This window comes from Typopeltis vanoorti, chromosome 9 (genome assembly GCF_054136105.1).
Source record: "Typopeltis vanoorti isolate ZY-2024b chromosome 9, IOZ_Tvanoo_1.0, whole genome shotgun sequence".
Lineage (NCBI taxonomy): Eukaryota > Metazoa > Arthropoda > Arachnida > Uropygi > Thelyphonidae > Typopeltis > Typopeltis vanoorti.
Genome location: NC_143557.1, coordinates 82,254,228 through 82,281,976, shown reverse-complemented (window position 1 = coordinate 82,281,976; position 27,749 = coordinate 82,254,228). Strand labels below are relative to the sequence as shown.

Below are 27,749 nucleotides of genomic sequence, written 5' to 3'. Positions count from 1 at the left end.
ATTCATAAACCAATATAGCAGCCTATGTGATATTTGATATCCAATCCATCTATTTGTTTCTACCCTGTCATCAGTCCAGTGATATGTGAGTAGGTTAGAATAATTGCATGATAAGATAGAAGAGGAAGACATTAAAGGGAGCACTAAATACAAAAAACTGGCTTCAGCTATTCTTCCAGAAATAGCCAAGATGGAATGCATACAGCATTTAAACTTGGAAGTCTAAATCATTGACAGGAGAACCACAGATAATTAATCTTGTATAACAAGTAAATATTGGCTAGGAAGAATAGTGAGTATAGACCCAGTGAGTCTGCAGCAACTAAATTCTCTATTTAGACTTTCATGTCAGCAATAATGTGTGATACACTTACCTAGCCAATTGACATTTAACCATAGGGAAGGCAAAAACTATTTGGGAATGAAGTAACTTAGGCAGAGAGATTAAGGTCTTATCACAAACATTACCACCAAAAAGAAATCTGTCCAATAGTCAACTCCATGCATTACATAAGTGATGTGTCTCTGAGCAGCACATTCATTTTGAAAAATCAAAGCCTGCACCACTTATAAACAGCTAGATTATGATCCCACCAAATCCCAAAAAGAAAAAAAAAAAGTTAAAAAGACTTCTAAAAATGTCACATCTTGGCTTCCTGAATTTGTTAAAAAAACTCAAATCTATTACCTCCCCCCCCCCCTGAATCTTTAATTCCACTTACTGGGCACACTTCTTTTTATATAAAAAATTCCACACATTTTAAATCCTTAATCCAAAAATTTAGTTTTAAACAACAATGATATCATGGTAAGCTTTGATGTTGCCTCCTTGTTCACAAATATTCCCCTTTTTGACACTCTAAATTTATTTTTAAAAATGCCCCCCCCCCCCCCGACATTGTTCATTACTTTATGAGTAATTTTGCTATTCATATTGCTTACTTCTATTGGAAGAACACATTACTTATATAAAGAGATAGAGGGTACTTCAGTGCCCCCCCCCCTTTAGCCATTTGCTATATGATGGAGCATTTTGAAAAACATGATATTGATACTGCCATTCTAAACCTTTTATTTGATTATTATTATTATTATTTATATGGGTACTCCATGGAGTCAAAAGACTCATCCCGGGAGACCCATGCTATCCATTAACACAATACCAATCATATGTTTCCTTAAACCTATTCACCGTTGGATCACTCACAAGCATCTCTGTCAATCCATTCCACTCATTTACCACTCTCCAAGTAAAGAACTTACTCTACTCACTCTTACTAACCACACTCTTAGATTCCAAGTGTGACCCCATATTTTCTCCCTACTCCCCATGTATTGAAAATTTTCTTCTGTGTCAATCTTATAGAATCCCTTTAATAACTTATGAGTTTCTACATATCCCTTCTCTTCTGCCTGTCAGATAAACTCTGCAACCCACAAACCCTCAATTTATCCTTATAGGAAACATTCCACAAACCTGTCACCAGCTTGGTGATTCCTCTCCACCACCTCCCGATCCCCAAGAAATGCAGGTGACCAAATCTGTGCACAAAAGTCAACATGTGACCAAATCATAGCCTTATAAAGAGGGATAATAACCTCCCTATCTTTACTTATCAGTGCATTCTTCAGCATTCAAGTTATCCTCTGAGCTAATTTGCCAACTCTTGCAATATGTCATTCGAATTTCAGTTCTCTCTTCACCCCCCCCCCCAGATCCCTAGCCTCATCAATTTCCTGTAAACTAGTACTATCGATATGATATGAAGTGTGTAATCATTTCATCTCGAAGTGCATTACCTTACATTTTACAACATTGAATTGACAACTTTTATCCTTTGCCCACACTGCCGATTTATTTATTTAAATCATCCTGTAAGATATATATATTATCTTTATCAACTATTGCCCTCCATAGTTTTGCATCATCAGCAAACAATGGAATATTCCCCTTCAAATTTTCTGCTATATCATTAATGTACAAATTAAAGAGTAGTGGTCCTAGTACAGAGCCCTGGGGCACTCCATTAGTCACTCTCATTCACCTTGATTCATCTCCATCATACACCACCCTCTGATGTCTATCAGCCCAACCCACCCCATCCATTCCCATTTGCTCCAACTTATGCAATAGTTTTTCCATGTGTTATTCTGGCAAATGCCTTTACAAAGTCCAGCAGTATTACGATGTATCCATTTCCTTTATCCAATTCTTCTGTCACTTTAGTATAAAATGTGAATAAATTACTTAGGCAGTACCTACCTTTTACAAAGCCATACTGTCACCTATAGAGTATTTCATATTCCTATCCACCCATTCCCGAATTTTACTTTCAGGAATGGGTGGATAGAAATATCCATAGGAACTTTTCCAATACTTTAACCACCACTCCAGAGATTCTGACTGGTCTGTAATTTGCTACTTCTGTCTTGGAGCCACCTTTATGTAATACAACTATCTTACCCTCTTTCTGCTCCCTTGGAACTTGGCCAGAGCTGAGACTTAGAATAAACAATTTTGTCAGAGGCACAGCCAGTTCACTTGGCTAACCGCACGGACTATACAACAGTGGATCTGAATGGTATGTCTGCACGGTTAGCCTAGTGGCTTTGTGCTTTGCAACCATATGCCTGGGGAAGGAGTGTCCTAGGTTCGATTCCCGTCAACAACGTGGGGAGCTCAAGGATCTTCCTCAGCCATAGACAAGTTAGCCGGTCTTGGGCGTGGACAGCAGGGTTTTTTCTGCCAGTTTATCTGGTGTTTTTCATCCCACAAGCAGGCAAACCGGTCCGAGGACACACACACACCGATTACAGTCAGGAATACTGACCCAGCCATAGGTCTGATTCGTCAGCCTATGCTGGTTCCGGAGCCCGGATAAAATTTGGGGGGACTAGATGGTACTATGAACTCCCGTATAAAGGAGGAACACTGTATCATCACATGGAATTTATTTATTTACTGCTGTATACACATTGATATTTTTCAATATATACCGAGTACCTCCAGTTCCGTGTATAGAGGCTTAAGTGCTGTGAGGACATCATGTTGGAAGCTTAATGGATTTTTTACAATACTCAGAAAGGATTAAAACAGAATTTTAAACTTCCTATATTTCGTCTCGGTCACTGAGTCATCTTCAGGGATTACAAAAAAACTAATGTAACATTAAACACAAATAACAAACAATACTAAGCCCAACCACGTGGGTGAGACCTATGGTGATAAGTGTTTCCCAAATCTTAGGAAGCTTAATGCAACCGTATTTATTAAGATTTGGTTGAAAGAAAAAAGAGAGACTATTCTTAGAATCAGCAGCAGCTCTCAGAAATCAACCATATCTTAATAAATACAGTTGCATTAAGCTTCCTAAGATTTGGGAAACACTTATCGCCAGAGGTCCCACCCTACATTCCAGACCACCTACAACCGCCCTTAGAGGGCACTCCACCTAGTTTTGACTTTAGTGTCACCCATGTGGTTGGGCTTAGTATTGTTTGTTATTTGTTTTTATGTTACATTAGTTTTTTTGTAATCCCTGAAGATGTCTCAGTGACTGAGACGAAATATAGGAAGTATTAAATTCTGTTTTAATCCTTTCTGAGTGTTGTAAAAAATCCATTAAGCCTCCAACATGATACCTCCAGGTCATCTACTTCAATGCTCACATTAGTCTCTGTCACCTCAGTAACTGCAAAGTCACCACCTGCATGATATATCCTTACAAAGTGATCACTTAGTAACTGAACTTTTTCTTATGCTTCTGGCACTTTCCTACCATTAGCACTGAGTAAAGTTATCTTTCCTTAATCATTTTTCTTTTACTTTTTTTATGTAACAAAATACTCTTTTGGATTTACTTTGGCCTGCTTAGCTAATTTTCTCTCAAAATCTGATTTAGCCTTCCTTACCATACTAGTTACACTACTTGCTTGTGCTTTATATTGCTCATGGGCATGCTGATCACCTTGTTTATATTCTTTCCACAATGCTTTCTTTTTTTTTTCAGATTCTGCTTTAAGTTGCTAGTCATCAACTTAATCCCCACTTGGTTTATCCTCCTGACCCGGTATGCGCTCTGATAACGCCTCACTCAAACAATACTTGACTGCTTTCCATGTACTAATGACATTCAATTATTTAGTTTCTTATGCTATGGCACTTCTCTAAGTTGCCTCCTAAGTGTGTCATAATTTCCAATTTTGTAGTTCTGCATAAACTCTTTCTTGACTGAAATTTCCACATGTTGAGCAATCTTCCAGGACAAAACTACATGGTCACTTTCTCCATTTTTGGGATAGAGATGCTACTACTGTAGTTATAGATAGATCTTCTGATGCTGTTACCAGATCCAACACTTTCAAATCCCTGGTCCTTTCTCTCGTGCTGTTTCAGGTATTTATCCCCTAGTAACTGTATAAATTCCATTTTCATTTTGCCATGTACCCTTTCCTCCTTCCAATCTATATCACCATAGTTGAAGTCTCCCATGATAATTGCTTCACCTACATTCATTGGGCTAATCTGTATGCATGTCATCCACATCTTCTTCTGGACCTCCAGGTCTGTATTAGCAACCAACAATATATTTTGTGCCATTGGCCTCTTTCTCATACCAGACAGTCTCAAATGAAGCATTTCCATCAGAACTACAGTTTTCCTTAACTTCTAGTTTTGTTGGTTGAAGTTCTTCAGCTATCATTAATAACACTCCTCCTCCTGCCTTATTTCCTTGATCTTCTCTGAAAATAAATACACTATCCATTACATTCTATCTTTGTAACTACATCATTCTCCGATAGCCATGTCTTGCTAATAATTTTTGACCAAGTTGAACTAACAATGCCAAAAACCCCTCACCTTTATTTCTGATACTTTGGGCATTCATGTATATGCATTTCAACATCCTCTTGGGCCCCAAGTTACCCTTACATAATGTCATTACCTGTCCATTCAAATTCAAATCCAGGGAAACTGCACCCATATAAAGCTGCTTGAAGGAGTTGAGCTGTTTGCTAAACAATCATTTCTTGTTTACAATTCAAAACGTTTACACGTCTTATGTTTTGTTCATGCAATAGAGTTATACAGGTATATATTAAATGTTGAAGTTTTGTATGCATAATATCAAATTAGTAAAATTAATTATTGATTATTTTCAAATATTTTTGTAACATTACCCCATTAATCATGATGTCAGATAATTCAGGACCTCTTAGACAGAAAAAGAAAAGAAAAGCTATTTCTTTAGAAACTAAGATCCAAATTTTAGATTGTTTAAAGGCTGGAGAAGTTTCAACATCCTTAAGGGAAATATTTTGGACTAAAAGAAGCTACCATGAGAACGAATAAGAAAAATGAAGAGGCCATTAGAAAATCTGTTCTTTATGGAACAAAATTAGGTTTCAAGTCATCATCATATAAGAGACATTATAAAAGTGAAGATAAAAAAGGCCCTAGTGATTTGGATAGAAGACTGCTCACAAAAAGGAATACCTTTAGACAGAAATGTCATTAAACAGAAAGCATTACAGTTGTACAAACAGATTCAGGAAAAGGAGCCAACAGCATCAAACAACAATTGTGATTTTTCTGCAAGCAAAGATTGGCTTACAAAATTTCTCAAAAGATACACGCTTCATAATGTAAAAATAAAAGGAGAAGCTGCATCTGCAGATCAGCTAGCAGATAGGGAATTTCTTTCAAAACAGTCTAAAATGATTGAAAATGGTGGCTACACTCCTGATCAAGTTTGGAACGCAGATGAGACTGGCCTTTTTTGGGAAAAAATGCCAAGTAGAACTTATATAGCGAAATCACAAAAAGTGTTGGTGGCTTTAAAGCAGCTAAGGATCATGTGACTCTATTATTTTGCAGCAGTGCTTCAGGAGATCGTATATATATTAAAACCATTACTCATTAATTTCTCAAAAGATACACGCTTCATAATGTAAAAATAAAAGGAGAAGCTACATCTGCAGATCAGCTAGCAGATAGGGAATTTCTTTCAAAACAGTCTAAAATGATTGAAAATGGTGGCTACACTCCTGATCAAGTTTGGAACGCAGATGAGATTGGCCTTTTTTGGGAAAAAATGCCAAGTAGAACTTATATAGTGAAATCACAAAAAGTGTTGGTGGCTTTAAAGCAGCTAAGGATCATGTGACTCTATTATTTTGCAGCAGTGCTTCAGGAGATCGTATATATTAAAACCATTACTCATTAATCGATCCCTAAGACCGTAGGCAATGAAAGGTGTAGATTTTAACATGTTACCAGTGCACTGGAGGGCAAACAAAAAAGGTTGGGTTACAAAAGAAATTTTTAATGAATGGCTCCATCAATGTTTTGTTCCAGAAGTTAAATGCTATTTGATGGAAAAAATATGGACTTTAAAGTTTTATTGATTATAGACAATGCACTTGGCCATCCTGTTTTAGAACACCCGAATGTGGAATTTTGTTTTCTGCCATTTAATACAACATCCTTTATAGAACCACTAGACTAAGGTGTGATCACTACCTTCAAAACTTACTATGTAAGAACATAAGGATAATTTACTGAGAGTTATTGATGTGTGGAAAAATTTTCTATTTTGGATTGCATCAAACCTTCGTCATCAACTTTAAATGCATGCCTGAAAGCTGCTTGGCCAGAATGTGCGAAAAAGAAAAACCCCTTACCTTTGCATACAACCTAATATCATCAGATTAGCACATGCAGTTGGGCAGCATAGGATTTGATGATTTTTCATCTGCAGATATTGAAGAATTGATGGTTGACAAGGCTGTTAGCGATGATGAAATAATAGAAGCTATCCTTGAGAATCTCAATGAAAAAGAAAAAAGTGATGATGATGATGATGATGAAGAGATTCCACTCACTGTAGGATTAATTAAAGAAGGGCTTCAAATGGCTAGTAAATTGCAAAGTCATTTTCTTACACGTGATCCAAATACTGAAAGAGCTGAACAGTTTAAACGTGAACTGAAGTCATATATGGTGCGATATGAAGAATTATACAAAGATCTAGTCAAAACAGGATCTCAATGATTAATTACAGAGTTCATAATAAAAAAAAATAAAATAAAAATAAAAAAATCATTTAGTGCTCATTTAGTTCCTTTTATTAAAAACATTTCATCATTGCAGTATGAACAGGACAACTAAAGTGTTTCAAGTGATGGAAGTGATTTAATTCTGGTCTCACACAAAAGAATGCAGCTACTGTCAGAAAGTGACAGTGAATAAAATTTAACTAATAACCATATGCGTGGGTGTATTTGGATCTTTTTTTTTTTTGAATTTCTGTTTTATTAGTGATACACTATTTTCTTTAAGAAAGATACATGTGTATATACTGTAAATAAGTATAATTCCATTAAAATTAAATAGAGTTTTATTCAATGATTTTCATATATTTTGTTTGAAAAGAACTTATTGTTCATATCAGGTTTTCACATATGGAACTATTCAATTTTTTCATATGCACTGTATTCTTTTTTACCTGGTTTTCGTTTACACAGTTTTTTCTGGAACCAATCTATCATGTAAATGGAGAATTGCATGTACAGTACTTCTAGGTTTCCTTGTTTTGCACTTCCAAACTCTCACTGAACAATTTCTCCAAGTACTTAATTCCAAAACCATTTAAGTGCAGTCCATCAGGTATATATAGGTCCTTACATCTATCAGATTCACTCCACACATCTATAACTACATACTATTCCTCCTGCACAATCTTCTCATTGGCAATCATGGCCTTTCTTCTCAATTTTGTCCTATCATACTAAGGCAGCAAACTTACAATCTTTAATTTCTTACTCTTCATTTTTGGTTCGTCTAACAACTCTTTCAAAACAATTAACTCATTCCCTTCTTTCTTTTGATTATATGTTCTCTGCTTTCGACACATGGCTCAGACAAATTAGATTCTTTTCTCCCTCACCTTAACAGTCAACACGCGAAATCCAGTTCACTATAGAAAAAATAAATAAATAAATAACAGCTTGCCTATTTATAGATACTTTAATCACACGTCTGCCCAATGGCACTCTTTCTTTTGCAGTTTACAGAAAACCCACCCACACACAGGTGTTTGTATATATATATATATATATATATATACAAATATATACTTGTTTTGGTAAAATATTTATAAGCTCTGTATTACTTAAACCTTGGTATTTCTAAGCCTGGCTCCCACAGATGAGACCTCAATAAAGGTCGAAACCAGTCTGGGTAGTAGCCCCTTTCCTTTAATGCATAGCATCATGCATCTCCTCAAGGAGATGTGCTTTGCATTAAGGGTAAATATTAAGAATAGCGATCAGAGCTTATTCCACCTTTACCACGAGTTGTCTAAGACTTGCACTATGTGCGGGTCAGCCAGACTTGCACTACTTGCAGGCGCAAACTTGGCTTTCTTGTCTGTTTGCTTACTTGGGAAATGGATTAAAACCAGGTTTATATTTAAAATAGCTTGGTATCTTTAACAAATATTATACCCAAGGTAAAAATCTTTCTACATATACAAATACACACACACACACACACACACACACACACATACATACATACATAAACTTTCCCATCATCCTCCTTCTCTATAATATGGTGCCATCAAAACCTTTGTCAACTGAGCCTCTAACCTCTGTTCCACCCAAAATTCTCTTACAGGTTGAACTCATCAGTATGTTTGTATACTTGGTATGATAGGACAGAAAGATTTGACCAAAATCAAATCTTTCTGTCCAGTAGTTACGATGCAAAAATAAAAATAAAAAAAATCTGTGATCTACAAATTATCTGCCTCCTCCATCTCCTCATACCCCTCTCAACATAAAGACTACAGTAATGCCATTACTGTTCTCTATATCCATGGCACTTTAAAAAATATATAATGCATTCTCTGCATTCAGTATAATCACATTTGAAACTAGCTTCTTCCCTTCTCCACCCTTCTAAAGATCAACTTCTTCCTATGTCTGTTCCAAATGTTTGCAAAGTTCCTTGTTCTTGCAACTTATCATATTATGGTCAGAATGGGAGATCTGCAAACTTCAGCCTAGATGAACACAAAAAATACATCCATCACCTACAACTATGGTCTTGCTGACCATGCTTTGGATACCTTGCATGGAATCAAATGTAACAAAACTATTATGCTCCATTGCTAAGCTGACCATACGTACCATTTTTAATGGAACAGTACTGTTTTTTTTTTCATATTTTCCTGCCATCCCGTCGTGTTAATAAAAATGCCAATTTTGTCCTGTTTTTAATAAAAAACTATAAATATACTTTAATATTGGTCAATCATAAATTATTATTCATAACCTATAATCATATATCAATATCATGGATACCAATAATTTGTATAACCATCAAGTCTCATTGTTCGATACTAAATATCAATATCTGCAGTGATTTATTCAAAGAAAATAAAAAATACATGTTGGCAACACTAGCACATCTCAGATGTGTCGTATGTTCTGCCATAGCGTTAGTTTTTGTTTTGCTTGCATGCTAACTAGGAGGCTGTGTTATTCAATGCCGGTGGTTTAAATTTCATATTTTTTAAAGTTCTAAATCTTATTTTTTAAAGCTTTAAGTCTATCCTTGCAATGTCAAAGAGGCGAAACTGCAGTTTTAATAATGTTCTCCAGAAAGAATTCAAATTTATTCAAATGGACAAGGTGTGTGTAGTGATGGAACAAAAGTGGTATGCCAACATTGTAATGTCCATTTTTCTGTTGCGCACATAGGCAGAAGCAACATCAACCATCTACATAGCCAGAAAAATAAGGATGCTGAAAAGACTCTGGCTTCAGTTAAAAACATCAGCTTGTTTATGGTAAGGCATGGTGATAGTGAAAGCGATAAAATTGCAGCAAGTGAAGCTGTTGTTGCTTATCATACTGTGATTCACTGACAAAGTGTTCGTGCAAATGACTGCTTGTTGACATCAAAAAAAAAAAAAAATCAACTAACGCATTTTTGCTCTCGTATAGGGAGCAGGCGAGGCCATTTAAGCCCTAACGTTTGGAGACTGAGCGGGCAGTTCAATCTCCACTGGTAGCCAATCAGAGATAGCTGGCCCAAGGCTATCACTAATTAATCGGCACGCAGCGTAGAACACGACTAATAAGTACAGCCCTCTCATGGTCCCTAACCCTAATGCAATATTTTTAATGTCTGAAAATAGTCAGCCAATTTTCTTGAATTTAAGGGATAAAAATCTCGAGTTTCAGAGAAAAAACCCGCTTCCCTGTACCAGAGATCGATTAGCTCAGGAACCGGTCAAAAAAAGGCTTAGAAATGTTCCTCCAGTTGGCGACTAGACTCGAATTTATAAGTCTTTTTTTGTGCGGTCAAGTGCCATAGAGTGCAAATTCTACTTCTACTGAGCTACACAGGCACCTTGCTTGTCGACATTGATAAATAACATTTATGAACCAAAATTTTCTTCAGCGCGTACCAAATCAGAAGCAAGAATTACCAGTGTTTTATCACCATACATACTGGGCGAAATAATAGAGGATTCGAATAAAACAAAAAGCATTACTGTCAGTTTAAATCACACTTTTTCCAATCATTGTGTGGTACTTTTTGCCAAATTGTGGTGTTCAAGACAAAATTATAGACCTCATTTCCTTACCTGGTGAAACATCCAGCATACAGTGTACTATGTTAAAGTAAGTGAGTGACAAATTTGCCTTACAAAACATAATTGTTGCTTTGTGTGCAGATAACACAAACACCAATTTTGATGGGTGCAAAAAACTTGGCAAAAATAATGTGTTTATCTAATAAAACTTTTTTTTATTGTCTTACTTTTTCATGAATACAGAATATTACATAACCCCTGTCCCATTTTTGTCTCAAGGAAATATGGTCAGCCTATCCATCGCAGTAAATACAAACTTGAAAGACTCTTTTTAGAATCAGTAGCAGATTTAAAATACCAATCTAATCTTAATAAATATGGTTGCATTAAACACCTGAAACAGAGACTTCCTCCTGTCTCTGTTCCAGCTGTTTACAAAGTTCCTTGTTATTGCAACTTATCATATTGTGGTCAGAATGGGAGATCTGCAAACATCTGACTAGATGAAACCAAAAAATACATCCACTACCACAACTATGGTCAGTCAGGTCCTGCTGACCATTCTTTGGATAATACTTTGCACAGAATCAGATGGAAGAAAACTATTATGCTCTAGTGAATACAAACTTGAAAGACTCTTTTTAGAATCGGTAACAGATTTAAAAAAACCAGCCTGATCTTAATAAATATGGTCGTGCTAATTTTCTCAAGATTTGGGAAATTTTAATTCTTAGGCCTCCTGCTCAACAACTAAGGCTAGCCAACAGCACCCATAGAGGATGTCCCTCATGAGACTTCAGTCTTTATATAATCTAATCCCATTTCTTCCTCCTTATTGTTTTTTGTGTGATTCAACCTACTGTTTAATTGTTGGAAGTTTTTCCACTTGATTATAACTATAAATTAAAGATACCCAGAAATTATATACTTGGTTTAATCCTTTATCCAAGTCTAAGTAAACAACTTTGCGCCTGAACTATTTTCAGGACTGGGGCAACTCATATATAGAAGCTTATGACTTCACATCACTTGCCTTAGTATCCCATAATGCAAAGCACGTATCCTTATGGGTATGTATAATATTAATTATATTATACATTTATAGTTAATACAATTATAGTAATGGATATGTATATTAATTTATAGTATAACCAAGTGGAAAAACTTCTAACAACTTACTATAATCCAAAATATTTGAATAATAAGGTGTGACACCTTTTGGCAACTCATATATGAAAAATATGACTTCTGCATTACTTCAACTTTGGTATGACCTCTGGATCTGGCTCCCACCGATGAGACCTTAATAAAGGTCAAAACCAGTTTGGATGGTAACCCTTCCCATAATGCATAGCATTATATACCCATAAGGATATGTGCTTTAATTATGGGATACTAAAGCAAGTGATGTGAAGCCATAAGCTTCTATATATCACCTCTGTGTCTGGCTCCCACCGATGAGACCTCAATAAAGGTCAAAACTAGTCTGGGTAGTGAACCTTCCAATAATGCATAGCATTATATACCCATAAGGATATGTGCTTTAATTATGGGATACTAAGGCAAGTGATGTGAAGTCATAAACTTCTATATACGAGTTACCCCAGTTCTGGAAATAGTTCAGGTGCAAACTTGTTTGCTTACACTTGGATAAAGGATTAAACCAAGTATATAATTTCTTGGTATCTTTAGCTTACTGCTGTTTAATTATTTCTCTTTGTGCTGTAGGTTTTCCATTAAATTGTATTATGAACTTTAATTGAACATTCACAAGATTGCAATAACCATATATCCAGATATTTACAAGAAAAAAATACAAACAAAAGCATACTAGCAATATCAAAAAAAAAATCCTTCCTTTGAAATATCTTTACATGACATACAATTAAAATACATTCTAAATATTGAGAAGCTCTTATTAATTTCCAAGAAAATGAAAACCAGTTGCAGTGTTCAGAATTGCTAGCTATAAAAACCAGTCAATATGCTATAAACACAAAAAGATGCATCTAATATTACCCTCTTGACAATTAAATAAAATAAACTACTCTCCCTTACAAGCCAACCAAACTCTAGTCCATAAGCTCAAGCTTATAACTAGCTTTTATATATTTTATATGATGATGATCCACTGAAACAGCCACACACCATTATAATGCTGGCTGGTTTTCTTTACTAATTTTTTATTTTTTAGCTCATATTTTTAAGTTTCATAAATCTTTAATTCTATTATCTTCCAAAATGTGTTTTATGTTTTTATGATTTTATGTCCTTCTTTTGATATATCAATGCTTATATATATGGTTTTCAATTTCTGCATTGTATCCCAGTCTCACATATAAATATCACCATCATCCTGAACTTCATAATATCCAGTTATATCTGTTATATTATTCTTTCAAATTTAAAGTTTAGATTAGTAAATAATTCATTAATGTAAAGCCTACTGTTTGGTAAAAAAAAAAAGGGGGGGGTAGCTCCATTCACATTAAGCTTAGCTTTTGTTTATTTTCTTACATCAAGGGAACTACATGGAGCCTATGTTTCAGAACATTTAAAGTTCAAATTTATTTATTTAATCATTTGTCATTTTAATATTTTGAAAGAATTTTAATACTTAATATTTATGTCATTGGAATCTAAATCTAAAACATACCTTATAATTTATATTGTTAAAAAAATAAATATGAAAAAAATATGATTATAAGTGAGTCTTTAGTATATTGATATATATTTCTTAGATAATTCATACAGAACACGGTGACATACAAGTAGTTCATGCAACCCGGGAACAGTTGGTACAGATCCAGGAAACCCATCATGTACAAATTCTCACTGGAAATGAGGTGCTAAAAGAATTGCAGTCTGGTGGTTCTTCAGAAGTCATTCCTCATGATCAATCTTGATAGTATCAGGAAATCGTGAACTAGTGTTTGGATGAGGATTGCTTTGGTTGTTTTTGTAATCCTTCAGATAGAACTGAATATCTACTTTTCAGATATTTCCTATTTATTGTACAGTGTTGATAACTGATATTTGTGTTCAGATATTTATTTTATTAAATGAGTAGTAGTTGACACCGAATGAATAAAAATGAAATTTATTTATATGTGCTTTTAAATGTGGTGTGAGAACTTATGTATTTAGCTATTGTTTCCAGGCAAATATATAGTACTGCACCTGTTCATAAAAGATTGACAATGTACATTTATTAACAAGAAACAAAATGAAATAACAATTTTATATGATACTGTGACAGCTCTGCAAAATAGTATCACATGATGTTTGTAAGATGTATGCTGTGTGTTGGAATGATGCATGTTCAGTACTCTTACTGATTAGAATAATATTAATCTCAACTGGAAGTAGCAGTGTTTTGCTTATCAGAATTTTTTTTTTACTTAAACAGATGCATACCACGGACCTATAATGATAGGAGTAATGTATTAATATTACGTGGTCTACCTGCATATTCTTTCCATAAGATTTTATCAAGATTTAGTTTCCTTCCAGTTTATTTATTTATTTATTCTTATGGAGTTTTCTCCCTTTTTCTCTCCCATCCTTTCTAGGGCGAGTTGAGCCCCCTCATGGAGAGAGGTAAGTATTTATGACTGTAGATCTGTGTGCATTCACGGGGCCAGTTTTCCTGGTTGCGGGATGAAAAACCCCAGATAAACTGGTGGGAAAAAACCCTGCTGTCCACGCCCCAAGACAGGCTAACTTGGCCAAATCAGTCTGTTACTAGTCAATGCTACAACATTGTCAGATCTTATATTTATATATCTATTTTCTAAGGCACTTTTTATCATATCAATCCACCTATATCTTGGTCTTCCACTGGGTCTTTTCCTGCCAACCTGGCAGAGAACACTTGTGTGGCTAATCTTTCCTCGCCCATTCTGTTTAAGTGACCATACCACCTGAGATTAGCTCTGCTAACGCATTCCTGGATGTTGACAATTTCAAGTTCTTTCCTAATATCCTCATTTTTAATATGATTTTGCCATTGATGCCATCTGTTCACACCCCTAATCTTTCTCAGGAATATCATATCTGCAGTCTCTAGTCTTTGGTCAAGTGTTTTACTTTTGACCCAGCTCTCAGATCCATAAGTTAAAATTGGTTTGAACACTGTCTTGTATACAGCTAATTTAGTGTTTTGACTAGTTTCTCTCTTATTCCATATAAATGTATTCAGTTGACTTCCTACCATACCAGCTTTGTTGATTCTGTTGTCTGTTTCCATATTTAATTTACCATTCAGGGAATGGAAAGTAGGTAAGATAGTGCTGCTGCAAAAGGTTGGTAGCAGACTGGAAGTGTCTAATTATAGGCCTGTTTGTGTGTCATCAATAGTTGTTAAGGTCTTGGAGAAATTAGTGAGGTTGATAGATGTTGGGTAGATGAGGGTAATGTTATCTGTGAGAATCAAGATGGATTTGTTAAGGGGTGCTCTTGCTTTAGTAATATTATTGTCTTTTATAATAAAGTGACAAGAGTAGTTGATGAGGGGAAAGGCATATACTGCCATTTTTTTGGATTTTGCAAAGGCATTTGACACAGTGCCACATGATAAGATGATATTTAAATTGCAGCACATGGGTTTAAATGTCGGGTTAGTCAAATGGATTCAGGATTGGCTGACTGATAGGTATCAGAGAGTTGTGTATGATGAGGCAATATCAAGGAAGCAGACGGTTACAAGTGGGGTTCTACAGAGCTCAGTACTGGGACCTGTATTGTTCAATCTTTATATCAATGATATTGTCAATGGACTGCAAGGTGACATTCAGTTGTTTGCGGATGATGTGAAGTTGGGAAGGGTTATCAGTAATGGTGCAGATGTGGAAGAGAATTTGAATAAGCTAGACAGATGGGCAAATAAATGGGGTTGTCAGTTCAATGCAGCAAAATGTAAGGTCTTGAGGTTTGGGATCTATCGATGGGAGGATGCATACTCGATTGGAGGAGGTATGGTAGACAAGATCTGGGGATGATGATTGATAGAAAACTGAAATTCAGGAAGCATATTGCAAAGGTGGTGAGGGTAACTCAGAGGATTACTGCAATACTGAGAAGGACGCTGACCTGCAGAGATAGAAGAGTTATCATTCCGTTGTATAAGGCCCTGATCAGACCACACTTAGACTATTGTTCTCAGATTTGGTCCCCAGGATTTGAAGGGGATAAATTGACTGTTTGAAGGGTACAGAGGCAAATAACAAAGATAGTTTCAGGACTGTACAATACAATATGAGTTATGATAATCGACTGAGGGAATGTGGACTGCAGAGTTTGGTGGATAGAAGAAGGAGAGGTGATATGATCATGACTTTTAAGCTGTTGAGAAGCAGTTACACGGTAGACATTGGAGAGTTCTTTCACTTGGTGGAAAGGCAGGAAGGAGCGATGACAAGGGGCCAACCCTGGAAGTTACGAAAGGAGGCTGTGCACAAGAGGGTGAGGAGTTCTTTCTTTATATGGACGATGGTTGAACCTTGGAATACATTGCCTGAGAGAGTGGTTGGAATGGGGACGGTTAATGGGTTCAAGAAGTGGTATGATAGACTTTGTATTTCCTAAAAACAACCTCTCACGATGAGTCTTTTGACTCCATGGAGACCTGGATAATAATAATAATAATAATCTTCACTAAAAATCATGCCTAAGAGCTGAAATGTTTTACTTGTTCTATAGGTTCTCCATTCACAATTCAGCTAATATTTTCAATGCTTCTGCCTATTTTCATTATCTTTGTCTTGTTATTGCTGACCTTCATACCATATCTATCAGAACAGTTATTCAATTTATCAGGGAATATTGCAGACTTGTAGCGGATTTATTTAGAAGTATAACATCATCTGCATAAAGCAAGAAGCTGACATTAACATATCCAATTTTGATATCATGTTTAATACCACTTTCCTTCATAATGTAATCCATGTAGATAATGAATAACAGAGGTGACAGTGTACATCCTTGTCTGACACCAGATTTAACATTAAATCATCTCCCTGTACTTCCTTCGATTCTAACTGCTGACTTACAACTCAAATAAAAACTAAGTATTGCTTGATATAATGCCCCGTTGACACCATATAACTGTAGCGTTTTGAATATCTTCTTTCTTGAGACCTTGTCATATGCCTTTTCCAGATCTACAAAAACTTAAATACAGATCTTTGTTATTTCCCATGATTTCTCAACTATCTGTAGTAAAGTGAAAATCTGATCCTGAAAGCCTCTATTTAACCTGAATCCAGCTTGTTCCTCACCAAGCTTCTCTTCCACAATCCTTCTCAACCGTTTCTCAAGTATACTGGCATAAATCTTACCAGGAATACTTAGTAGAGAAATATCTCTGTAATTCTCACAATCAGTTTTATTTCTCTTTTTATATATGGGTACTATGAGAGCTCTACTCCAATCATCTGGAATTCGTCCTTCTGTCCACGCCCTCTGAACTATGCAGTGTAGCTACTGTAAGACTTTTATACCTCCATACTTGAGCATTTCTGGTCGAATATCGTCTACTCCAGCTGCCTTTCCACATTTCAGACTTTTAATGGCTTTTTCTACTTCAAGCATGGATATGTATTCCTGATTGCATGCCTGGTCAGTGTTTTTTATCACTGTGCTGTCATCACTGCTAGTTTCATTTAGCAATTTTTCGAAGTAATTACTCCATACTTCAAGGATATCTTTTTCTCCAGTTTTCATATCACCTTTATCATCTCTAATTTATTTTACAGCACTCTTTCCTCCATTTCTGAGCTTCTTCAACAACCTCCAGAATATTTTGCCACCGTCTTGATATTTATTTTCTATGTTCTTAACAAAGTCTTCCCATGACTTTTGTTTAGCTAGTTTTTTACAGTGTTTAGATTTCTTACATTTGTCTCTGTATTCTCTAAGAGCACAAACTGACTTATTTGCCAAGAACTTTTGATATGCTTTCTTCTTTTCCTTCACTGCCTGTTTAACTTCCTGTGTCCACCATGGGGGGGGGTTCTGATTTTTATATTCTTGCAGACTACCTCACCACATGCCTCTCTGGCTGAATCAATCAATGTTTTCTTCAGAGCTTGCCACTGAATCTCCAAGGTTTGATTCCTGTTCTGAAACTCTCTCATTTTTTCTTGAATAGTGTTTGTGTATTTTAGTCTACAGTTCACATCTGAGAGCTGCTCAACTTTTATTCATTTTAAAACTTTCTTACATATTCTTCTTTTCAATATGAAATTCAATTTTATCCTGCTTAAGACTAAATGGTGATCACTTCCAATTTCAAATCCTATGTCACTCTAGTGTCCTGCACCAGAGAGAAAACATCACTATCAACAATAATATAGTCAATGAGACTTTCCTTATTCCTTGCCTCTTCTCTCCATGTGAATTTGTGCACATTTTTATGTTGGAACATGGTGTTAGTAATAACCAGTCCAAGGCCTGAGCAGAAATCCAACAAGTATTTCCCATTGTTATTAGGTTTGCTCTTTTCTCCAAATTTTCCCAAAATATTTTTGTATGTCTGACAATCATTTTTTACTCTGCTATTTAGAACCCCAACAAGGTTCAATTTTTCATTGTGTCAGTTGCTTTTTCTAAAGCCTCAAAAAATTCCTCCACTTCTACCTTAGTAGAACCTTCTGTGGGACCATAGACACAAATAAGTATCATTGTTCAGTTCCCCATTCTGATATTTGCCCACATCACTCTACTTGAAATTGCCTGCTATTCAAGAAGATTAGCCTCATATTTAGTGTTACTCCTTCTTTTCCTTGATTGTCATTGCCTGAATATAACATTTTGTATTTATTGCTCAGAAAGAGCTCACCAGTTCTGGTCTTTTTTGTTTCAGTCACCCCTATTATGTCGATCTGGTACTTATCTAATTCTTCAGCTAGCTCCATTTCTTTGCCATTCAGGCTTCTTATGTTGATAGTACCGATCTTCAATTCTGGTGATATTGAGTTGGGGTGTGTTTTAGGATTTGTTCCAGTTGCTGACTTTTCGCTGTTCACCATGGTTCCTTGTTGAAAACAACAGGGGGCCTTGTTTAACCGGGCAACGCCCCCAGCCGGCATGAAATTCTATCATGTTGTACCATCATTTAATATTGTGGTTTAAGCCAATAAGAATACAATTTGGTCAGCTAAATCTCAGATTGCCAGCCCATCCTCGTTCGTTCAGTATCCAGGTAGGTACCTAACAGGGTGCACCACGAGAAGGTGAGGATTGGACATTAGGTCAGAAGCCCTGGGCGGTTCTCCACATTCCTTTAAAGGCTATGTGGAGGTCTTCTCTCAGTTATACAGCTTTGAGCCTTATGCACCCCTTATTTCATCATATACAAGGAAGGGGAAACTAAAATACAGTATATAGTAAAAATTTGTTTTGTTTTTAATTTTTATAAATTTTATGCCAGTTTTATCTGGAAAGAAAATACCTTTTTATGATTTATTTTGAACTTTGCTTGTTTGAATTTTTTACCATTTCACAGGTATAAAAAGTTATTACTGGTTTTATTTAAATACAGTTTATAACAAAGATTACAATAACATGTACATGATAGGAATGTTGTTAAATAATGTAAAACTTTTCGTAAATATTATTTGACAGAAAGATTTTGCACAACCAGCAGTGTAATAGGTGAGGCTGCAAAACAACCATCCCTCAGGTGAGAGGCCATAATTCAGGATATTGGAAGTACATTTTATTAACAGCTTATATTACCTGCAGGTTTTTCTTTCTTTTTTCTCTAAAGAATAAGAAGTTGATTTGAGAGGGTGAACATAGATATTTTAATATTAAAAGAAAAAATAATAAATATCTGTTATTGTTTCATAGTCAAGATACAAGCTGACAGGATATATATTCAGGATATGTTAGGTGTGCACCACGCACACACACACACACACACACCTGAGAAATTCATGAAGAAATAATTTTTTAATATTTATTTGAAAAGAAAAAATCATGAACTATTACAAATATCAAGACATTCATTGGGACTGAAAATCAGATAAGGTGATGTTGCCATTGAAACCTGTGAACTAGTCATATATGAAGGGGGGGGGGAGTAATGTATCTCCCTATGCAGTGTCTACAATGAGGCATCTGTGTGCATTTTTATTTAATGGTTATAGATTATTCAGCTCATGCTCGCACACTGGTGCATGCACATTGACTGAAATTTGTGTGGTAATTAAAAGAATTCAGACCTTCAACAGCAGAAGTAGCTCAGTTCTTCTTCGTAAATTACCTTCAGCCGAGAAGTCTAGTGTAGTTAGTTATTCTTTGTGGTTTCCTTTTAGATAATTGTGTATTTTTTTATACTAACATTTATCCTTCTTAACATTGAGAAAGATATTTTATGTACATATCATTCAAACTGAGAATACAAAGTCAAGTAAAAAATCATTAAAAATGGTAAACCATGTCTGCCTCTTCTAAATTTATGTACCATTTACATCCCAGAAACAAAGGATTAAACTGATACATAAATAGAATGGCTTTTTTTTAATAAAGCTTTTTATACAAATTTAATGATTTTTTTATAACATTGCCTTACCACATCACGCCACTGCAAACTAATGGTTACCTTTAAAACTTAGAGTGACCAAGAACTTATGACTAACACAGTTACATCCCTAATCATGAGAATTAACTGGAGCCTTGTCTATTTAAATGATGATGGAACTCTACTCAACTGTTGGTTCTAATGAGAACCAACAGTTGAGTAGAGTTGTTATGTTAGTTGAAATTGAATTGTTAGTCAAAAGCACCTAATAAAGGTGAAAAGTTGTCTATTTAAAAGATAATAGCACTCTGCTCAGTAGAGAGAGACCAGACAGAAGCCCTATGAGTGCAAAAATTTTTCTTCTCAGAATCATGGAATTTCAAAGGGATATAATTTTTTAATCCCATCCGTAATGCTAATAGTCTCAGCTCTGCCCTATATACATTATTGTTTTGACTGGTTTGTACTATCAGGATAAGATAAGTAGATTTTGTGATAAATATTAACAAGAATTCTTTTCATCATTACCAGAGCACAACAATAGAGTGAGACATGTTAACAAGTATTTGCAAAAAAAGATACATTTTGGTATAATTTACTAGTTTTTGCTATAGATTTGCAGAGAGTCTAATCTCAATGGAAAGTATTGTATGTGATAGTTTGTGCTTAATATTTTAATATATTTTAGTATATTTTCTGTGCAAGGAAGAGTTCAACAGAAGTTGGTCGCCTTTAGCAAAGATAAGTTTTTTATGGAATATTTTTGAAGAATTTTATATATTTCACCAGAAATTATTTAATTAGTGTTACTGAGAAGGACTACTTATTAATTATTGAGGTTTTGTAGTGAATTTTGTGTATAATACTTAATGAAGGCAAAAATGACGGAAAGAACTAGTCAACCAGATGCACAGCACAAAAATCAAGTGTGTTGAGTGTGGATTTTAATAAGATTGTTTGTTGTCAGTAGTTTAATATGTATTATCTGTGGGTGAATGTGGCAGATGTGTTTGTTGAGAGATTAAATGAGAGAAGTGAAGGTTTGTAGAAAGTGTGATATATTAATGATTTGTAGTCATTTGAATGAAAGTCGAGAATCAGAAGTGAAGAATACCAGACAAAAGGGCAGTGATGGATTTAAGACTAAGAATGATAGTTAGAAGAATGAAAGTGAGAATGTTCATCCAAACTCATATTCTCACCATCTTAGTGAGAATATAAGTTTGGATAATGTGATTAGAATTTTAAAATGATTAAAAAAGGAAACTGAGCATAATTACAGAAGCAGAAGTATTCCTGACTGGAGATACAAGAGATACATGACTGGCATGACTGCTGGAATGTAAGAAAGTCTGACTGATGATGACATAGCAGGAACGATTGCTGGAATGCAAGATTTGAAGAATGAAATGAATGAGATGAGGTGTATACAGAATGAAATTAGACATATGGTGGATAGGAACAAAAGAGTACAAAAGAATAAAATGAAAGATAGTGAAGAAAAAGTAGTACTAGCAAATGACTGAAGAATAGCATTATATGGTATCACAAAAGGTGTGTGGTGGATGAGAGAGTGCACAAGGTGCCACACCTTATTAATAAAATAAGATTTGTATACTATGATACTATGGATTAGAAATAGATGTTGAAAGTTTTTCACTTGGATGAAACCATTGCTTGTATATGAAAATATGACTTCCACATTACTTCAACCTGTTATCATGTCTGGGTGTGGCTTCTACTGGTGACATTTTGGCAAGATGAGTACTTTGGTTTACTTTCTTTTGTTTTTCACACTGATTTTATTTTACTGGTGCTAGTGGTGGTGCCACCCCCACCAACACTGGCTGTTTTTAAGTAAATATTAAGATTGCTGGTAGTGCAGTTAATATTTGCATTACTTTTTGCAGTATCACAGCCACCATTTTATAGTGGCACAAATATAGCATTTGCTGATGGTGTAGAATTGTTTCTATATCACGGGATTATGTAATTCTGTCTTACGACTAAAAGGTTTTTCTCTTCCAATCGAACACAGATGTGTTAGTCTCCCCCCCGAGATAATGGTATCAATTCCTCCATGGTACCAATCCAAGATATGAAGAAGTGAGACGGATGACTAAGGTTTTAAAAGAGGTAGTTGAAGCTAGTAAAATTTATTCTTTCATGCCATACGGCAGAGGAAAATAGTTAATTGTAGTTAAAGATGTGGAAACGAGGGATAAACTATTACAAGGTTTTAATTCGAAGGTAGCACAGTAATTCCTCTAATGGTGGGAAGCCAGGTTAAATCAGTAAAAATTGAAAGATTTCCAATGGAATATATAGAGAACAGTAATAATGACATTCTTATACAGACATTCCCGAAATGGGTTAAAACAAGTAACATATGAAAGGGTTTATCAAGTGAAGATCCAGACTGATTTTTTGGTGAGGTCACTTTCACAATGGATATGAAGACATCCGTACCAAATTTTGTCAATATTAGTAGTACCCGAGTTATGGTAAACTATCCCAGAGTATAGAGGCAGTGCCTGTGTTGTAGTTCATATGATCACTTGGGTGGTAACCGCCCTAAATCTAAATGTTTCAACTGCATGGAGATCAGACATATGGCTAATCAGTGTCTCAAATGCTGTCAGAAATGCTAAAGTTCTGAACATCACATTAACACCTGCCCTTTCAGAACTTCCACTTAAAGAGTAGGAGCACCACTAGAGCCAGACATATATATTCGGGAGCATAAAGAAGAGTTCCCAGATCTTCCAATTCAGTCTAGTAAAGATGGTGCTTTTAAAGACGCTGTACTTGGTAAAATCACGTGCAAGACCAAATCAACCAGAAATTAGTTCCAAAATTCCAGATCTTCATGAACCACTTTCCTAGTCAAATATGGATGGAACAACATCAATTGAAATTACCAATAATGAACCTAGTATAACAACTTAAACAGATGCAAGATGAAATGCAAACACATGAAACTGTTTTACAAGGAGAAACAGGAGAAGAAACAGAAAAGCAAGTAAAACAACTGAAAGAACTTAATATACAGATAAGATCATCAAAAAGAAAAGTTTAATTAATAAAAAAAATTGAGGATAAACAAAAAAAAAATTAAAAGATGTGTTAAAAAAAGGAACTAAATCTAAAAGAATAAGAAATAATAAAAAAATGTAAAGATGGAAAAGGTTGCGGATCGTCAAATGAAGACTAATCAGGCTTAGGAAGAGTTTATGGACTATGAAGAACTATCTCGTTAATAAAGGAAAGCAAGAGATACAATTAAAGAAAAAATAATAAAGTTTACTGATTCAAAGTTTTCTCAGTATGATTATAATCTACATGAAAAGAAAATAACTAGCTCTCAAATCAATAATGATGGCCATGAAATTGAAATAATGGAAAGCAACTGTAAAAAACTGTAAAACGGTTTACAAGAAGCAGGCTACACAATTGCTCCTTCACAGATTGAAGACCTCATCAGGTTCATCCAAAATCTAGAAGTTAAAGACTTGCTAGTGACATTTCACTAATAATAGCATCTCCTTTTTGCATTGCCTCATAAATGTGTGAGGATTTCATATGCAAGTTAAAAAGATACTATATGGAAACTTATGTTATGCCATAATATCGGGTTTTTGTTTCTCCAAGAAACATACTTCTGCAGATATAAAGATATAAAAACTTTAACAGATAGATATCCACTTCTTTCTTATTGGAACTTTGGAAGATTTAACAGGGCTGGAGTAGGAGTTCTTATTCTAACCCCCCCCCAACCTCCTTGAGTCATTGTGTAATATCCAAAGGGATGCAGAAGGGAGAATCTTAACAATAGACTGGAAATAGTGGATGTGTAATAAGGTTTATAAATGTTTATGCTCCATTCAATGGAACAGTTAAATGAAAATTCTTCCAAGAAATGCATCCATATTTATACAGTGCCCACTACATCATAGCAGCTGGAGACTGGAATTATATCATAAATCCCACATTAGACAAAAAAGGAGGACACTCCAGGAGTGGAAAAGTGGAATATGAATAGTTAAAAACCTGTCTCAACAATGCTCAACTAGTAGACATATGGAGGATTCACAATCTCAATCTACAGGCTTACACATATATAAATCAAGATATTGGTGCTCTTGAATTGAATTTATATCTCATCTTCCCTTATAAATAGGATAATTCAGATAAAACATCTTTACGTTAATGTGTCAGATCATAATTCAGTTCTTTCTACTTGAATCCTGTTGCATGGAACAAGTAGAGATCAGTTCTGGACCATGGAGACTTCCACCAAATTTTACATTGATCTTTTCAACCAAATTCCAGACCCTGTTCAAATTGTAATGATGTTACCTGGAACTGGGATATGTGGTTAAAATTTAAACATGCAGTAAAATAGAATATGATTGAATGGGGAAAGGAACAGGCTTTCCTCAAAACAAAAAAGTTGAAAGACCTGTATTAAGAGAGAAGCTGGTTCGTAGCAAACTAACACAATGGTATAGAATGTAGCAACATCATTAGAAACGTTAAGATAGTGATAGAAATGGAAAGGCAGAAACAAGTAGAAGAAAGGTATTTTAAAATAAGAATACAGCAGCAAATTGCCCTTCAGCTGCATTCTTCAATAGGCAATTCACTAAATTCCGCCAAGAAAGAACTATCACTCAAATCAGCATTTGATGGTGAAGACATGTCCACCACTCAAGACATCCTAGACTCCTTTCAAGAACACTACAAAAATCTGTTTGAAGACAAGAGTATTGTGGAAAATTATAACTCTTGGAATATTACTGGCTTTCCTGTTCATATCCAAGATGGGCTTGACAGATCCATTACAGCATCTGAAGTTACCACAGCCTATAAAGAATGCAAGATAAGAAAATCTCCATGACCTGATGGTCTAGGATAGAACTTTACAGTGAGGCCTGTGATTTTATTCTTCCCAGTTTAATTCTTTTCTCTCATCAGGACACATACCGAATGAATTTTTAGCAATACATAACATCCTCATTCCAAAACCTAATAGGGATAACACCTTGATTACCAGTTGGAGACCTATTTCTCTATCTAATACCAACTATAAGATATTTTTCCACATTATCAATAACAGGAATGAGAATACATAATTAAAAGCACACAGGTGTATGGAGTTCCAGGCCAAGCAGTAGAATTTAATCTGTTTCTGCTACAGGATCTACTCTGCTTAGTTAATACAAAAAAGCAGCCAATGGCATCGCTACGAGTAGACCTTACTCAAGCATGTGATAATATCTGACATCCCTTTCTGTTCGACATCCTCCAGCAAATCGGTGTGGGTAAAAAGCTGCTATCTATTGTTAAAGGAGCCTATGCCAATTCAACTACCCACCTCCTAGTTAATGGATTCCTATCAGATCTAGTCAAAATTCAAAAAGGAGTCAAGCAAGGTCACCCTCTTAATCCATTGCTCTTTGCATTGATTCTTGAATCTTTCTCACAGGAAGTCGACAATACATGTACTGTGAAGAATAACAGTTCCTTCAACTATGAAAGAAAATAAGGTATTAGCATATGCCAGATATGTAAAAAAATTTTGGAAAGTGGGATCTTGGAGGCATTCCTTTTGGACTAACCCATAAGAGAGAAATCCCCTCAGTATACTTTGAATTTCCTTCTCCATCTACCCAATGGGAGACAGTTTGAGTGTGTGAATGTGTGTAATATGCCCAAGCGAGTAGGAAAGACCACGAAACAGAATGGGATAGTTAGTATAAAGCATCAAAATAGGAATGGGACAAATCGGCTTCTGCAATTCATGTATACTAATGCCAGAAGTATTAGGAACAAGAAGGAAGAATTTTTGGCTTTGGTTGGCACTTCCAGACCACAGGTTATTGGCATTAGTGAAACATGGCTGACAGAAGATGACACAGCTAGTGGGATTGAATGTGAGGGGTATGGTGTGTTCAGGAGTGACAGGGAGAATAAAATGGGGGGAGGAGTGTTATTGATGATAGCTGATGAGCTGCAGCCATGGAGAATAGAAGTGGAACTGCAGGATAGAGAAAACAGCACATTTGAGGTTATTTGGTGTGAGATTGAAACTAGCAGAACAAAATATACAGCTGGGTGCTGCTATAGACCAGGTGATGGAATAAATGGCGGAGATAGAATGCATAAACAAATAGAAGAAATGAGTGGAAGGAGGGTAATTATTATGGGAGATTTCAACTATAGTAACATTGATTGGAAGAAGGAGAGGACACATGGGAGGAAGGAATTAGATTTTATGCTGTTATTAAGGGATAACTATCTGTGACAGACAGCATGTAATGGAAAATACTAGGGGTCAGAGAGTGCTTGACCTAGTAATTGCATCTGAGAATTTGGCTGTAACGAATATGACCACGTTGCCACCAATTGGTGAGAGTGATCATAGGGTCTTGACTTGGGAGGTGGCTAAAGGTGTGGAATTTACAATTAAGACAGGGTACATGTGGAATTATCGGGCTGGTAAGTATGATAAGCTTAGGAGTTTGATTGGTTCAGTGCCATGGCATGTACAACTGCAAGGGCTAGAAGTTCATAGTGCATGGGAGGCGGTTAAGAAGTGTTTGCATGAAGCAATGGCTGACTGTATACCTAGAGTCCAAATAATAAATCAAGTAGGGGTTAAATGGATAAATAACACCATTAAGCTTGAGCTGCAAAAAAAGAAACAACTATGGAGGGAATTTAAGGAGAAAGGTGACCGGAAGGCACATGAACGGTATAAAGCGCAGGCCAGAAGGGTAACGAGCGTGGTAAGAAAAGCAAAAAAGGATTATGAAAGAACGTTGACCATGCAGGCTAAAGAGAATCCCAAACAGTTTTTTCGATATGTTGCAAGTAAAAGAAAAAATGTATATGGCAGAATGATTTTAAAGAATGCCAATGGTAGGGAGGTAGCCGAATCAGTTGATATAGTTGAATTACTGAGCGAGCACATTGCAAGAATATATCATCCAGGTGGTGACATTGCAGAAATGAATGAACCAATAGATTATATGGGAATTGTGGTGAATGAAGTGGAGGTGAGTAGTTTATTGCAAAACCTCAATGTTAATACATCTGTGGGATTGGATGGTATACCAGCTCGTGTCGTACGTGAAGCAGCTAAAGAATTGTCAGTACCCTTGACCATTTTGTTTAAGTCTCAGGTCTGGGTTAGTCCCGAGGGGATGGAAAGAGAGGAAAATAGTTTCACTGCATAAAGGAGATTCCAAGTCTGCTGTTGTAAATTACCGACCGATTAGTATATCAGGAATTATTGTCAAGTTCTTGGAGAAATTAATCAAGAGAAGAATACAGGATTGGATAGATGAAAATGGGATACTGTATGGGGGACAACATGGTTTTGTGAAGGGTAGATCATGCCTCAGTAACTTCCTCACGTTTTATAACACAGTTACGGCTGAACTGGATAAGGGTAATGGGTTTACAGTGATTCTACTGGACCTTGCCAAGGCCTTTGCAGGATACCACATGGAACTCTAATCAGTAAACTGGAGCAGATGGCGATGGATATAGGGTTGGTGAGATGGATAGAAGGGTGGCTGATGGAGAGATACCAGAGAGTAGTTTAT

At 35.6% G+C, this 27,749-nt stretch overlaps 1 protein-coding gene across 2 annotated transcripts in view; it reads left to right on the top strand.

Moving 5' to 3' along the window:
• LOC150103204 (protein BANP-like) overlaps positions 1-13,703 on the top strand; it is a 329,769-nt gene extending 316,066 nt beyond the window's left edge. For both annotated transcript variants that reach the window (XM_090398157.1, XM_090398158.1), the window contains one exon: positions 13,352-13,703. In XM_090398157.1, coding sequence (XP_090254283.1) covers positions 13,352-13,516 — 165 coding nt within the window. In that variant the 3' untranslated portion in view covers positions 13,517-13,703. The remainder of the gene's footprint in view (positions 1-13,351) is intronic.
• The last annotated feature ends 14,046 nt before the right edge of the window (positions 13,704-27,749 follow it).